The sequence below is a fragment of the Mesocricetus auratus genome, unplaced genomic scaffold (genome assembly GCF_017639785.1).
Source record: "Mesocricetus auratus isolate SY011 unplaced genomic scaffold, BCM_Maur_2.0 Super-Scaffold_100011, whole genome shotgun sequence".
NCBI lineage: Eukaryota > Metazoa > Chordata > Mammalia > Rodentia > Cricetidae > Mesocricetus > Mesocricetus auratus.
The window spans coordinates 2926032-2942831 of NW_024429195.1; the positions used below are offsets into that span (position 1 = coordinate 2926032).

Sequence of the window (16800 nt, forward strand, 5' to 3'; positions counted from 1 at the left end):
ATTTTGCTGTAGCGAGAGCCAAACATTCTCTATAGTGGGTGCGGTTAACTCAATTACCAGGTTGGGGGGGTCAGTCTATGGTCGGTTGGCGTTTGTTTTGGCCTTGTGACAAGGCAACACGTCATGGCAGGCTCGTGGAGCAAAGCAAAACCTGTGCACACCACAAGCCATGGAGCAAAAAAGGAAGAGATGGGGACCTGCGGACCTCTTCAGGGGCGTGTCCTCATTGACCTGCTTGGTCCTACCTTTCACAGGTTGCACCATTCTCCCAAGAGCCGCTAGAGGCTGGCAACCAAGGCTGACAACACATGAGTTTCCTCTGCAGCCTCTCTGTGTGTATATGGTGTGTGTGTGTGTGTGTGTGTGTGTGTGTGTGTGTGTGTGTGTGTGTGTGTGTGTGTGTAACTTAATCGAGACAATAGCAAGTGGTGTTTAGACAATTTATAGTGGACATTGAATCAGATGCACAGGCAGTCCTCACTGCCAGGTGGGTGGGCTGATGGTACAGTAATTCAAATTTTCATTCTGGCTTAAACAATGCATTTTCTGTCTCCAGAGAGACAGACTTCTGAATTGAATTACGTCTGAATCTGGCTAATTCTTTGCATAGAAATATACGATGAGTGTTCCAAGGGGATCAAAGTCTACCACCACCATCCCAGATCCCTGAAGCCTCCTCTTACTTGCACTTGGAGGGTCTTATCTACCAGTTGTCTTCTGAGTTACTCTGCCAAAGGTTGGATACTCGTAAACTTTCCTGCCCCATGTCTTCCTTGATGTTGCCAAGACCACAATTCTCCCCAGCCCAGACTACTCTACTTTTCTGTGGCTCGCACAGTGTCGCTCTTTAATTCTGACCTGAGCTTCTTGTTTAAAGATCTTAAAGATAGTTGCTTATGTCTTAGCTAAGATACTGCAATAAAATATCATAGACTAAGTAGCTTAAACCACAGACACACACTTAGGTTTTGCAGTGCAGGGGCTGCAAAATCCAAAATGAACCGATAAGTTCTTGGGGGAGATCTTTGTATGACTTTTCCTTGAGAGATGTGAAGAGACATCTACCCATCCAATGTAGGGCACGGTAAGGGAGAGATCTATGTACCTGCAGCGCTGACCACACCCGTTTGGGTGTGGTCACAGGTATGTAGAATTTTAGGGGGGAGGGTAAAAGAGTTAGGGGAGGAGACTCTCTCTCTCTCTCTCTTTGGGTTCCAGGTGCATCCTGGAGAGCAGCGTGCTGACCTTTGGCTCTCAGCTTTCTTGGCTTCTCACATAAATGATTTCTCCCTCAATAAAATATCATAGGACTTCCCTTTTTTGTGTAGCTTATTATTTCCACATTAGGGCACTAACAACAGAATTAAGAAACGGTTTTGACCAAATCTAGCACGGTGAGCCAGTGCATTTATTGAGGTTACTTTGGGAGCCTCAGTGACGCAGAGGGCTGCCCAGCATGGATGGGGACTCTCGGAAGCAGTTATCGCCGGGTGTCCCACAACAACATCTGGACCACTCCAACGAGTGGTCTTCTCCTCTACATGACTATTTACTGCACATCTTACCCTGGGGGAAAAGCCTTGTGGATGCAGTAAGTTACCTTAACTTGCAACCTTCCTCTAGTAAAGAAAGGCTTCCGCACAGGAAGTACGCTGCTTGCCAGGGTTCTTTCCCTGGCTTGCCAACAGGCTCTTTTCTTATCATTGTCTCCTTTATGTATGCCAAAGAGGAAGGGAAAAGGATGGCGGGGAGGGACGGAATGAGGGAAAGCAGAAACACTCTTCCTTTAAGAACACCAATAATTTAATTATTCTCAGATCTCGTCTGCCCCAATGGCCTCTCAAAGGCACCACCTCTAAGCACGCCCTGTTGGGGTTAGAACAAGAAACATTTGCACATTGAACAAAGGTTTCTGTATGTTGTGTGTACAATGTGCTAGGCGGTGGCCGAGTGCTGTTCACACACATGGGCTCATTCAGTTACCTCATCAGAGTCTGAGAGGTAATTGTTAGGATTATTCATCACATAGAGGACATAGGACGCTTGAGCAACTTGTGACAGTCATATGAGTACCAGGTGTCAGAGCTGTGCTATAATTCACCTTAGAGCAGATGCAGCCAACGCTCTTGACAGTAGTTCTAAATAATGTTAATCAACACCTTCCTCGGTGTTTTGTAAGGGTAAATTTAAATGGTTGAAGACAAAGCTTCTTCCTCCTTTGCTTCCCTTCATGATAACCCAGTGCTTAGGATGGGTGTTTGCTCTGGGAGCCTCTGTTCATGGACGTGATCTGTGGTCACGGCCGCTGCTGTCAGCCAACTCCTCAGAGGCTGTCCTTGGAGTTTGTGTCGGTTGATTTGACTTGATGATGCTCTGAAGTGGTCACTTCTGCTGTCCCTTTAACTCCTGGCATGAAGTGGTCAATATACGAACCGAGGTAAAATCCAAGAGTACCGCTCCAAGATCCCTGGCCTGCTAGAAACATTCACTGCTAGGGATGCACCACTCTCTCCACCATCTAAGCCGAACCATCTGACCCTTCTTCCCAGACTACCGCAGTCCCCTGACCAAAGAAACAGGATGCGTGCAGAATATGGGCTGAATGTGAGCTCTCCAGCCAACCCCCATCCTCGCAGTGGTGTGGCAGTTTCACCCTTGATTTTAATCCGGGGACATGTCCACCTCCGCAAATTAAGAGCTTGCGTTACTTGTTCTGGTGGATTGTAAACATTTTCTAATAGCTGAAATGTCATCATGCAGCCTTCTTTTGGGCAGGTTTCGTTATTCAGCGCTGTGAGTAGCGTTACCGTGTATGACTACAACCAGAAGAACACACCGATGCATTGAAAAATAAACTAAATCGTTGCATACAAACAAGCGAGGCGTTTGCTGCAACTCACTACCTAGCATGTTGCCTCAAATTACTAGAGATGGCTGCCCTTGGGACGCCGCAGTATTGGCTTTTGGTTTCCTAACAAACAAAGTACCCCATCATAGAAGAAGACTTGGTTTTGGGGGTGCCAGGTTGCTGCAATCAGGTAACATGTTGAACAAATGAGTGTATTTTATCAGTGCAGATTTCATTGCACTTCATATTTCTAACACAGGTGGGTACCTATGGAAGCTTTAGCCATTTTTTGTTTTTGTGTGACTTGAATTTTTAATATTTCTATAAAATATGAATCTTAAATATGTGCATGTCTTTCCTTAAGACACCAGATGTAGCATAAATGTTTTAACTTAGGTGTATGTTTGTAGTGGGCCCTGGATAGAACCCGCTTCTTTTTTTTTTTTTTTTTTCGAGACAGGGTTTCTCTGTATTGTTTTGGAGGCTATCAGTCCAGCCCAGCCTCGAACTCACAGAGATCTGTCTGCCTCTGCCTCCCGAGTGCTGGGATTAAAGGCGTGCGCCACAGAACCGCTTCTTACTGAGATGAGTATAATTCTGCTTGAGGGCTTAAGTCTAAACCCTGGTCATGCAATGTGGGCAATGCCCAGTTAAACATGAGAACTAAGAATTGTTTTGGCGAGTTAAAAAAAAATTCCATCTCTTTAGTTTTCATTTGGTGCAGTAGATGGTGCTTGGTGGCAGGTAGGCTTAGAGGCTCCTGGGAACCCAAACCTCAAATTTTGTGTTTTGTTTTATGGTGTGCAGTTTAAGTTTCTGTGTTTGCTTCCCCGCTTTTTCCTCCCCCCCATCATTTCTTTCCCTTCCCTTTCTCTGTCCCATCCTCCCTTTGGGGATCTAATTCAGGGCCCTGTATATCCAAGTGTTAAAGGCAATTACTCTGTTTCAGAGGCACATCTCCATGTCCATCTTTCTTAAGCAATGTTTTTATTACTTCATCTCCTCCCACCATCAAATCCCCCAACTGTGATAACCTAATAATTATTAGATTATCATGGGTGTGTTGAAGTTACCTTTCATGGACATCCTGTTCCATCAGATAATTTTTTCCAAGTAAAGACTTTCTGCTCCCCACCCCCAAGGAGCTCAAGATTTGACATTGCTGAGGTTCGTTTTTTACCATTTAAGAAAATCTTCTATGAACAGCATCTGTTTGGTAATGCAAGAATGCAACTAGAGGTGTCAGGTACTCTGTTTGTACCTGATAACAATGAAAAGGAGTATTCAGAAGAATATTGGAAAACTTGCAGGAATCAGGGCATGATGTAGTCCCTTGTCATTCTTAGAGCAAAAAGAAAAAAAATGGACAGCTATAGCATCTTGGGGAGACCAATCGGGGCATCCTGCAGAGATCGGTTGCTGAAATGACCAAAGCCAATTTAGGCTATCATCCACTTGAAGTTCAGGTTCCTCTGAAAAAGACCATTTGCTGTAAGCTTCAATCAGGTGCCTGTTTCTTAACGGGATGATTGACAGGCCACCAAAGAGGCACAAAGTCGGTGGGGAGTGTTTTTAGAGAAAAAGGACAACCCTACCGAATCAGGGGAAATGCGTAAGTAAACAGATGTCTGCTTGCAGGGGAAACTGATCTTAAGTCACACTAGGTATAAAGAAGAGCTTGGAAGTACACCATAAGTGGTTTGAATATTACCTAAATTTAATTACCAAGTTATTCCTCTAGATGGGAAAAAAATCTCAGCACCCTAAATACACCAACAATTGTGAAAATTCATTTCTTGATTACATAGACCATTTTTTCAACTTTCCAAACACACAGAACTGTACCACAAATTCATGTCGAATCATCATCCAACCTTAACAGCTGGCCTTGTGACAATCCTCTTTCTTTCGGTTGCATTTTAGAGCTGCTTCAATTAAAAACTTATAAGATTTCCTGTTTGAAAACTTCATTTAGAAATATAAATTTTGGTGTCAGTCCATCATTAGTCTTAAACAGTTAGACAACAAAGGATAGCTTTGTGCAACAGGAATACATTATTTGTCTGGAAATAGAATTTATTTATTAATTTTTTAAAAGAGCTAGGGTTTCAGCTTAATGGTAGAGTGTTCCTTTAACACACACAAGGCCTTTGCACAGAAAATGGTAACGACAACCATAATCCTTATCCAAGTCCAGTGTGATGGCTCGTATGTTGTGATCCCAGCACACAGGAGACTAAGGTAAGAGAGCTGCTGTGAGTTTAAAGCCACCATGAAGCTACACAGGGAGTTTCAGGCCAAGCTAGACTACAGTGTGTGACTCTTGTCTCCCCCCCATAAAAAAAAACAAAAAAATGTTTCTTTTATTATAAGTTTTTTTTCCTGGCTTATGCTTGATGAATAGGTTCCTTAACAAGTCTGTTTCCAGGGTTACCTCTGCCAAACACATCAGATCCTTGGGGCCCTGGAATGCACCAGATGTTCTTTTGACCGTAGCATCGCCCTGCCAGGGTACATGTGTGTTGCACGTGTCTCAGTGCATTCTGATCTCTTGCAGTTGAAAGATGCATGAGCGTAATGCAATCTGGGACACAGATGATCAAGCTGAAGCGAGGCAGCAAAGGGCTCGTTCGCCTCTTTTACCTGGATGAGCACCGGACCCGCCTCCGATGGCGACCCTCTCGGAAGAGTGAGAAGGCAAAAAGTAAAACCACCCTTTTGATTTCTTTGCTTTGATGGGCACAGCCGCACGTGGATAATAGCGTGGGAAGCGAGGGGTAGGCTCTGTGGGTGCTTCAGATCTGTGGAACTGCCCCACTTTTACAAGTTTGGGGTCAGTTGGTCATAAAACGATAAGCGACGGTTGTCTTTGGGGGAATGGAAGTCCTCGAAGGCCTTCTTGCCCGTAAATGTTGCAAACCCTAATATTTCCCCCATGTGGGAGATAGGCCATGTTTTATTTTCAACTGGAATATGAGGTTTCCCTGCTTGAAACTTTTCCTATAAAAGGTACTGTAAACACAATGGTCTTTAAAGTCTATTGCATCCTCCAAGCAATCAACTAATCCATTAATTAACAACAGTGTTTAAGTGGTTAAGGTTTATTTCTCCCATCTGTACTATCTGTGTTACCAGGATCATTGTAGAGAAGCATCACTAACAGATGGACGTCTATGTGGGTAGACATAGTTAGCTGAGATTTGTAAGTGGGAATGACTCTCGTGTTTATGGAGGTTAACTAGTGTCATTATGTATGTGCCCACTGCTGGATGGAGAACCACAGAAATCAGCGATAATGGCTCAGCCCAAGTCTCAGGGACTGCAGCCTGGGGAGTGGGTAGTGTGACTCTCAGTTCTAGGGTGAAGGCCTGAGCTCCATGGGTACTGTAGATTCAGGTCCCGTAGTCCAAGAGCCTGAGTCCATGAAATTTTCATGTCATTGGACAAGAGATTAATGTCCCAGCTCCAGGAGGGAGAAAATTCATTTTTATCTCCTGCTTTTGTTTCATGTGGGCTGTTTTGCTGATTGTATGTGGCCCACTCCTATTGGGAGATCATGATTCTTCTTTATTCAGGCCATTTATTCAAATACGATTTCTTTCATGCTAACTCTCCTAGACATACTCAGCAATGATGTTGTCTCTGGTATCTGGGCATCACGTTATCAAGTGTGTTGGTACAGTACCTTCTGGATTTAGCACCAAGTTCATGTTGGATTTCGCTATAATAGCTCTCATCAGCTCAATCCTTTCTGTTTCATGTAAACACCATTGGTTGAAAATCTCTTTGCCCTTAACAAGACCAAGCATGGAACGTCCTTTTTCTTAGTCTGTTCCTTTTGCCGTCCTTGGCTCTGTCCCTGGTGCTGACATTGCAGTCAAGGCAATAGTAACATGACTTCACTCCTAGCCACACAATAAAAATGAAGAAATAGGTAAGAACTCCCTCTTTCTCCTCATCTGCCTCTTCTTCCCCCTCCTCCCAGTGGCTTAGATCTGCCAGGACTTTTCCGTGGTGTTGAACATCAGCTGACTTTCCTGTGAGTCATGTAGGGAATGACTTGATACCAAAGTACAATCAGGACCCAGACCATGAAGCAGAATGAGTAGTAGGGTAGATGACAGTCAGTAGGATGTGGAACATTCCAGATTCTTTCTCCAAAAAGACATGCAGCATGGGTCAAAAAATAGTGCCTCTCTGGTGGAGCTCTTAAGTGTCTTTCTGTTGAGCTTTCTGAAAAATGTGATTTCCCCGCCTGCTCATCTCTGAGGCCCGGCCTTTGTCTGCCTCTCCGGCCTTCATCTCCAACCATTTTGTCCTCTGAGCATTTCAGGACAGCATCCTTGCAGTGAGCCCCGGTTTCTGTCTGTCACCCATCCTCCTTTTCACTTTTCCAAGCCACGTCGTCCCTGCATTTCCCCTGTGAGTCGCATTAAACTATGGTACTTCCTTTCTATGGTTATCTTAGATATTTCACGAAACAGCATTCGATTCTGTCCGTGCACATTTCCCGACACAAATATGTAAAGTTAATTTGAAACAGTCATTAGCCACTTTTCACACTAGTATTCTAGTCTTGATAGATACCTCCGTTTCTTTCCTGTAAATTGCAACACACTGCGAGTAATTGCCTTGGGAAGACATTGTCAAGAATCCCCCAAAGGGTAAATCCTTTGAGGCCAGTTTTGAGCATTTGGTCTTAAAAAGCACTACTTATTGACAATGATTTTTTTCTCTTCTTTAAAATGCTTTGCATGGTTTTGCATTTCTCGTTTCTCAATCACTACAGATAAGTAAAATCACCCCTTGATATTTTTTGGCTATGAGGTCTGAAGATAAATGTCTTCACCCGCCGTGTAACCGTGTGTCTCACTTCCCTTACAGTACTTATTGACTCCATCTACAAAGTCACCGAGGGCAGGCAGTCCGAAATATTCCACAGACAGGCTGAGGGGAACTTTGATCCCAGTTGCTGCTTCACCATCTACCATGGTAACCACATGGAGTCCCTGGACCTCGTCACCTCCAACCCAGAGGAGGCACGCACCTGGATCACAGGTCTCAAGTACCTGATGGCTGGCATCAGTGATGAGGACTCCCTTGCCAAGAGGCAGAGGACCCACGACCAATATCCTTCCCAGAACTTAATGCTTGACTTGTATGCTTGTGTGTGCTTCCGTGTGCACGTGTGTGTGTGTTAATGTATGTTCACAAAGTGAGGATTAAAGTGCACGTTGCTCCTTTCCATAGCTGTGAGGTCTGAAGCACCTGTCCTTGCTGTTTGCTTTTCTGTCTCATGAACTGCCCTCTGTCCTTTTTTGTTCTTATTCCCAGGGCATGAATAAGTAAAACCAGACAGACATACACATGTGTGAACTCAGAAGCAGCCTTCTGGAGAAATTGGATGTAGCTCCATTAATCGGAGAGGTTCCCTATTAGTTATGATTGCGCTTTTATATAATGAGACATTCATGAGCCGTAATTGGGGGGGGAGCACTAATTTGGATTATAGGACATCCTGGCATGTCATGAATTCAGTTTAATTTAACAAATGCTTTCTGGGTTCTAATTAATGTAATGCACACCAAGCGCCTCTCAGATTTTTTTTTCTCCTTTTGAACTTACAGCATGGGCAGGTTCTCCCTACCACACTTACCCGCTCGCTCTAAAGAGCTTGAGAAATGAGAGTCTCCATCAGGTCCCTTTTCCTTTTTATGCATTTAAAAACTACATTTTACACATCTACCGTTTGCAATTTTCATACGCGGATATGTGTTTCAATTAAATCTATCCTCCTTTGCATGTCCCCTTTCTCCCCTCCCAAGCTTCATGTACTCACCTTTAAAAACCCACTTGAGCCCGTCTGATGATGCTACTAAGTGCTCAGGTGTAGGGCTATTCACTGGTACAACGGGCAGCTTCTCAGGGGCCACATCTGAAGAAACCCAACTCTGTCTCTCCCCAAGCCACCGGGCGCCGATGAGTTCTCCAGTGTGGTGGGAACTTTGTGAGTCCTCCGTCATCTGTGCCTGCATCTTGTCTGGCTTGATCTTGCGTAGGACTTGTGATTCAGTCACAGCCGCTGTGAATTCATGTGTGTAATGGCCCTGTCTCAAAGTAGCCATCTGCCTCTTACAAATCTTTCCACCCCCTCTTCTGAAATGAGAGTGGAAGCTCAAGGGAAGAGGATATGACACGGACGCCCCATTTAAAACTGAGTGCGCCCCATTCTCCACATTTGACCAGTTGTCAGACTCCGCATTGATAGCCATCTACCGCAAAAAAAGAAGCTTCTCTGATGGGGCTTGAGAGGGGGCACTCATCTACAAAGACAAGTATCTAGAAGGACGTGTGATACCACGTCTACTTAGCAGACTGATGGTACTAGGTCCTTCCCTAGGGAAGCCCCAGGTTCTTGGCCCAGTTAACAGTACCAAAAGATGAGTTTTGCCATGTAGAATGGGCCTGAAAATCCCAACAGAAAGCAGTTGGTTAACGTCTAAACATTCGCGTCATTGTAGCCTCAACGAAACATCCATGTATTGTACTCTCAGTGGATGTATTTTGCCACCATTCCTTCTCTTGATGAGACCAATTTCTGTTGGTTCCCTCCCTGATGATGAGATAAATAATTAATGCATTTAGTCTAAAGACACCCTTCCTGCTGGGGTAGGGTTGTTCATGTCCTGTGGCCTTTCTGACTTCAACTCCTCTGCCTGTAAAGTGAGGGGTTTTTTTGGCTGCCCTAGGCTCCCTTCTTCATGCCTTTGATGGTGTTAAAGCATATGTGGTCAAATGTCTTTGCAAGGGAGAATGCTACATTCTCCTGTTCGTCTCCTTCCTGCCACCCACCGCTGCCACCGTTACCATCGTCACCACCGTATGCAGGAGCGTGGAGGAACTTATGCTTATTAGCTGTGTAGACCTACGCGTGGGGGTACCGTTGGAGCAGAATGGAACCAGTAGCCCAGGAGATGGTTTCAGCAGCGTGAAGCCCGAGCTGATGAGCCACAAGGTCCTCATCTCTGTTCACAAGCAAGCAGATGAGTGCAAGTGGGACTCTGGAAAACGCTAACGCGTGGAGCTAGCTGTCCTTGCCCTGGTCTGTGGGCTTGGCGTTTGGCAAAACAGAGTAAATAAGAAAAGCCCAAGTAAGCGACGATGTTGGACAGCGGCAGCACTTTGTGCTACGGGCGTCAAAGGCCACGTTGGTGGGCTTTTGATGAAGACAGGCTTTCTCGAAAGCGAGAGCTCGAAGACGGGCATTTCCAGGGGTGGGGTTAGTTGTGGCTCAGTGGCGTCCTCTGAGGCCCAGATCTGCTTCCCCAACATGTGGGCTCGGCTCCCTCAGCTGGCTGCCTATCTCTTGGCAGCGTCAAACACAGCCCTGTCCAGGGGAACAGCATTTCATCTTACAAGTGAGACAGAGAAGGAAAAAAAAAAAAAGAAATCCTTTCTGGAAGTCTCTCCAGGAGTAACCTCCCATCGTCGATGAGAGTTCCCATTTCAGGCCCATCCCTGCTTGAAGACTGCCATGATACTTGGCCAACATGGGGTATATAGCGATATTTGTCCTATTAGAAGCTGACTCTGAGCTCTGGAAAGCAGTCAGTTTGTTTAAAACCATAGCGATTTTCACTACATTTAACGTGCTATAGAATGACTATGGTTTTTTTTTTTTTTTTTTTTTTTTACCAAAACAGACCTGAAGGATCCTGTTTCCTCATTACTTTACATTTCTACAATGTCAGATGCAAGAAAGCACATGAGTTCCCACGTTTACTTTGTGCTCAGCCTATATTGATCTGGGGGCTTAAAGTATATATGAAAGAAAATCCAGCCTCGCGCCGGCAGGCTGTGAAATTTCGAGGCTGTGCCATCAGAGACTCTGAGGATGGCCACATTAAGTTCAAGATCCACCTCTTTCCCCTCAGTGGCCGGCCACCATTAGAGCACGCTTCTTGGATCCATTGATATAGTCCAGGTTCTGTACGAAACAAGGGAAAACCGTGGTCACAGGGGAAACAATCAGTTCTGGGAAGCTGTGGTCTACAACCGGCCAATTAGGACCTCCTCGAATATCCCAGAGTCTTTAGCCCTTAGGCCAGAGAGTCACAATTCTTGACATTCTGGTAAGAGGTGGGCACAGATGGCAGAGTCACCTTCTTGACTTATCGGTCGGTAGGGTTTTCTGTTTCCTTTAAACTTAATGCTTTTACGTTTGCTGTCCCTTGAAGATAGTTGTAGTTGAGTTGGTTCATGTGGGAGCTAAGAGGTCTCATATTCTGGGCACAGGTGATCCGGGAGGGAGGAGCACCTAAGAACCATGCAGGGGAGCAGTCTTACAAGACACTTAGAGATAGTTGGTGCTTGTGCCAATAAGGGAAGGGAAAGGGAAGAAGGAATGAATAGATAGTAAGAAAAATAGTGGAAAGTGGGTAGAGGCGGGGAACCATTCTCCAGAATGGACAAGGTTTTGAATAACGCATTGGGATTAAATTTCTTTTACATTCATTTTCCTGGGTATATGGCTGTGCGCATGGCTATGCATGTTCATACTAAGGTGGAGAGTACGGAGGTCAAAGGGCAGCCCATGGAAGCTCGTTCTTTCCCACACGTGGGCTGCAGGGATTGGACAGAGGTCATCCAAGGTTGCCGACAAGAACTTTTACCCACTGAATAGCCTCTCTGGCTGCAAACTGGCAATCTTGGTTGGACATAACATTTAATTAATGAGGGAGTCAGCATATGTAGGATGCTTACGACTAGACTTTCACTTAGGACTTCAACTTTTCATGGATAAATAGCAAGCCTAATGAATCCTAAGTGGCGGAAGGAGAAGTATTCATCCACCTAGGGCGTGAGTTGAGTTATTTTGGCCTTAGGGTGGGCCAGGTTGTGTTGAGGTTTGGGTAGCTTCTCCCTTTTTGTCTCACAGTCTGTGCCTGTAGGTTATCAGCGGAGGGCGAAGGAACGGACGTAAGCGCTGCCCCGCACACAGTAAGCACTCTGTTCTGCCCCGCACACAGTAAGCACTCTGTTAACAGGCTGCTTGCTGCTGCAGTGGTGAATCTGGCAAACCTCTTCCCGTCCTCCTTTGGGTGTCTGAACGCTCAAGCCTCAGTGCCCTCTACCCCGTGAAAAGATGATGGCAGCGGTCCATAGCCTCAGTGTTTACCGCACCAATCCATTCTCTGTCTTCTCCACTCACCTGTCCTGGCACTATGCAGGAAGTTGTCACTCGCAGGCGCCCCGTTACGTGTGCTGTGAGTTAGAACTTCACTCTTCCAGGCTTCAGGGGAAATGCAGCTCACTGCCTGGGTCTGTCTAGGATTCACGAGCTAAGAATGAGTGTTAACTTAAATGGTTTACAAAAAGTCAAAGGGGTGATAACATTTTTGTTTAGAATTTGGAACATCCTTGTGCACAAGCTACTACTGTAGGCGCACGGCTGTGTGTACTCCTGCGGCTGTTCCCCCGGCTGCTGTCCCAATGTGTGGAGAGGATGTAGACTGGAAGGTTGATTGCCAGGTGCTTTATAGAAACTTGGCCCACTCTCATCCTGGTGTGAAATAGTACCACGCAATTTCACGTTCTCCTGTGGTTTTGTCATAGACAACACCAACCGTAGCATTTATTTCCCTTTTCCCTCCGAGTTTTGCCTCTGCGGAATGACTTACTCTTCTTTTAGTTTTGGTTGTGAGCCTAGCCCTTAACAGCTGAGCCACCTCTCCAGCCCAGCTTGCTCTTCCTGCTGTTGCCATTGTGTGTGGTAAAGAGTCGTCAGTCCAGAGGTTTTCTGGGTACTCACGCCTTGCTTATAAAGCGTAGCTTGAAGATACCAGGAACCTTCAGCTGCTGTTCCATGTATACAGTTGCTGGAAATAATGGTTTTTCTTCCTTTCATAGAATGTGGAAGTTGTAAGTGAGCTCAGGGTTATCTAGTTGGACTTCCTGACACTGGAGAGGAGGAAACAGACACCGAGAGGTGACGGGAATGAGCCGCTATGACAGGGATCTGCCGCCTGTCGCATCAGGGCCGGTGTTTATTTCTCGTTCTGATTCCATTCTGCTCGTTCTTCGTGTCAGTCCCCTGTCCTCTAAGGCAGGTGTCCTGGCCGGCTTATGGACAGGTGTGAAGCCTTGTAGACCCAGCCCAACGAGGTCGTATCTGCAGGCCGCACTTGTGCCGAAGGATCGCTGTCCCTTGTCTCTTCCCACGCCTTTTAGAGGGTTTGATGGAAAACTGTAGGACAAAAAATGTCAGGGTCCTCTGTCCATCATCCGGAAAAGGCGGCCTCACGTACTCATAAGAGAAGACGTGACTCAACCCTCATAGAGAGTACGTGACTCTGGACCACCCTGCTGCTGCCTCTGCTAAAATTCCCGAAACAGGCCTGCAGCTCAATTAACAGTTAAAGATTAGCTCAACAGAAAGCCCCCGATTCTGCCAGGAGTTAGGCAAGGACATAGGAGAGATTGAACTAGATTAAGTAAGAACCTACGGTCAGGTTACCTAGCAACAAAGGAGGTTCTACCCCCCCCCCCCTTTGCCCTGCAAATTATGTTTCCAGGCACCACTGACCTTTGCTCTGCCAGGTTCATCGCAGCTACAGCAAACCCCCATTCCTTCCCCTCCTCCCCTCCCCTATATAATACTGTCAGTAGATTCATTTACTCACTTGTTTGTTCTGTGGCTGAGTATGTTGTGGGCACAGCAGTGTACAATCTAAAAACCTAAAAGGACAGAGCTCCATGGGGAGAGGTTCTGTGTGTACAGGAAACAAACAAACAAAATCTTACTAGTAATTGATCATCCTTTTACTTCTTTGCTTAGTTTCCTTCTAGGTCCTTTTAACCTCTAGGTAGACTATACACTGAGCTCCTGACCGAACTTTGCAAGAAAAAAAATTGAAAAGAGCTGGGTTTTTGTGTTACTTTTGTTATAAAATAAGTCTGGGAGGAAAGAAGACTTTACCTTCTGAGTTGTTTTTTTTTAGGTTTCCAGTGATTAACATATGTAAATTGTGTAAGCTAATGGGATTTGTTGTGTCCATCATTCATTCATTCATTCATTCATTCACACACATGTACTTTTTACTTTCTAAGGTATTTTTATCTTGACTCACATAGGGAATCTAAGTATGTTTGGTATCCCTGGGACACTGGTTGATGTTCTGAGTTAGGGAAGGAATACTTTGGTAATGTTACCTGCTTGGTAAGGCGGTATTCTTCATTGGCCTTCTGCAGTTTATTCGCCTCTATGCTCCCACTTCTTTTGTTTTTTTGTTAATTTAAATTTAATTTATATTTATTTTATGTGTATGGGTGTCTGCTTTTCTTTCTCTGCATGTATGCCTGTGCCTGTTGCCTGTAGAGGCTAGAAGAGGGCATTGGATCCCCTGGAGCTGGAGTTACGGTGGTTGTGAGCCTCTTTGTGGGATTTGAGCCTGGGTTGTGTAGCTCTTAACGGCTGAACCTTCTCTCTAGCCCATCCATTTCTTGGCTTTTAAACCTATGCCTTTCTCTGAGTTTGATTCTCTGGTTTCATTCATTCTTCTTCTTCTTTTAAAATCACTTTCGTTCCTTTCCTCTTCGATTCCCTTTAAACTTGGAAGCTCAATAGTCTCTGCACACACACCTTCCTTAAAAAATGTGTTATATCATTTAATTTGTTCCCTTATCTGGGGATCTTTTCAGTCTCAATATACATGATATGAACCCTTCGTATCTAAACTCAGCTTTGCGTCCTCCCCGCCGAGTCCCACGTTTGAGCTTACTTTGATTAGAAGTTTGTATTTGTTCGGGGTCACTGTCATATCTAGTGATAAAGGAGGCGTGCAGACTGGGAAGGGGACTTACGTGCAGGAAGCATAGATGCCAGATCAAGTTGCCAAGATCCATGGAATTGAGATGAGACTACATTCCCTTCTGACCAGAGACTTGCTCCTTTCCCCAGCAATAATAAGGCTCAACTAACTGGTCTAATTCTTAAAACAGGAAAGTAAGGGACAGAAAAGAGAGCCGACCCCTTGACTAGGAGAACGATGACGGCGAAAGCATGCTAAGTGAGAGGGCATAGGAGAAGATAAATCTAGATTTTTTGTTATATTTGAAATTTCATCAGAATGATATCTTGGAACAGGGATACGACATTGCCACCAGGCTCTTCCTGCTGCTGTGCGCTGTCTCTGTGTCCCGCAAAGGTGGACTCTTGGTGCATGAACAGAATTTGTGTTAGCATGGCTGCATTACTGAGAAGATGAAGCCAGGGTAATATATGAAGTCGTGTGGAAACACCTGTGTTGTGATGTCGTCCATGGAGGCTAGGGTGCTGTCCTCTATGGGGGAAGCGGGACCGCTGTTGTAACCATCCTCCTCACTGGTGGGATACGGTGCTTTTCAAAAATAGGTCTCGCATTGAATTTAGATTAGGTAGGGCAAGAGTGTTTGGATTACACCTTTCTAACGCGACTCTGGTTTTGCAGTAGAGGGTGGTGCCCCTGTGTATGCCACCCCCTTCTCTTTTGTTATCATCGTTCGTCCAGAGATCACCAGAGCCTGTGCATTGCAGGGTCTCTTCGAAAGCGTCCCTTCCGTTTCCATGTTCCTGGTAGTGTCCCTGTGACATTCAGTGGGGGAGAGAGAGAGCAGTTCTTATTTTGAAGAAAACTTTTCTTTGACCTTTCTGCACATGGGTGAAGCAGACCTTTGAGGAGGCTGACAAGAATGGCGATGGCTTATTGAATATTGAAGAGATTCATCAGCTGATGCACAAACTAAATGTCAATCTGCCCCGAAGAAAAGTCAGGCAAATGTTTCAGGTATGTGTTTGCCTTTTGTAAAACACAGTAATTACTGATGCGATTCGGCTCATTGAAATCTTTTACTATGTTGGAAATTGCTCTGCACTGTTTTCTTTTTTCCTTTGATAAAGAGAGGCGTTAGGTCTCTGATGGGAAGTCCTGTGTATATGTCAATAAAGCACTGTTGGCCAATAGGGAAGCAAGATAGGTGGGACTAGGAGTCCAGGAGGACTCTGGGTAGGAGAAACACAGGGAGTCAGCATGTAGCTCCCCAGAGAAGTAAGATGTCCGTCCGGTAAGAGAAATACTTAGGTGGGTTAAATATTTAAGTCAAAGATAGCCAGTAACAAACAAGCAAACAGCCAACAGCTTCATAATTAATACAGGGTCCTGTGTGTTCATTTGGGGACTGCAACGTGGCAGAGCCCAGGCGACTGGTGGGGAAAAACCAAAGCGGCTGGCAAGGAAAAGGCTTCTCTCAACAGGTCTCATCAAAGGAAAAGTTCTTCATAAACTTAAGAAGCATTCAGTTTCGTCCCCTCAGATACTTCCTTGCTGTTGCTGTTTCTGAAGAGCAATCATAAGCACTTTTCCTGACACTTGAACAGGGCGTGAAGTTCATCAAACCCTTTTGAGAGGAAGAGAACACTTCGCCTGCCGGCCAAAGGGTTTGGGGGACTGTTGTGAGAGTCAGAATAAAGTGACAGGAGAAAAATCAGCGCTGTCAGGGGCCCGGTGAGTTTAAGATTGAGAACCCATGAGGCTTGGAAATGCTATGGTGTCGGAGTGCAACCCTGTCTTGGCGTGTGTGAGACAGGATGCTTTTTTCCCCCCGTCTTAATCCCTGAGAGAGGTCCTGGGCTGCAATTTATTCTGCAGCATCCAGCTGGGTTGTACTTGGACTTGGGTAGCATTGGGCAAAGACCAGATTGCACTGCTGCTAGTCACGAGCAAGAGTTAAGTGAAAAAAAAATAGTACTTATTTGCAGATAAACCATATGCATGATCCGTGTTTTGTGAAGACTTTTCGTTCCTTGTGACTAGGCCTATATGTTAGGCGCATAATAAGCGTAGAAAGGTGAAATGTTTTATGTTTTGCTTTCTGTCCACTTGCTGGTCCTAGCAGGGCATGGAGATACACAGCAG

The 16800-nt window shown here is 45.3% G+C and overlaps 1 protein-coding gene across 2 annotated transcripts in view; it reads left to right on the forward strand.

Moving 5' to 3' along the window:
• Positions 1 to 16800, forward strand: part of Plch1 (phospholipase C eta 1) — a 219688-nt gene that overhangs the window by 120587 nt on the left and 82301 nt on the right. For both annotated transcript variants that reach the window (XM_040754354.1, XM_040754355.1), the window contains 3 exons: positions 5406 to 5552; positions 7733 to 7976; positions 15543 to 15672. In XM_040754354.1, the coding sequence (XP_040610288.1) occupies positions 5406 to 5552; positions 7733 to 7976; positions 15543 to 15672 (521 nt within the window). The remainder of the gene's footprint in view (positions 1 to 5405; positions 5553 to 7732; positions 7977 to 15542; positions 15673 to 16800) is intronic.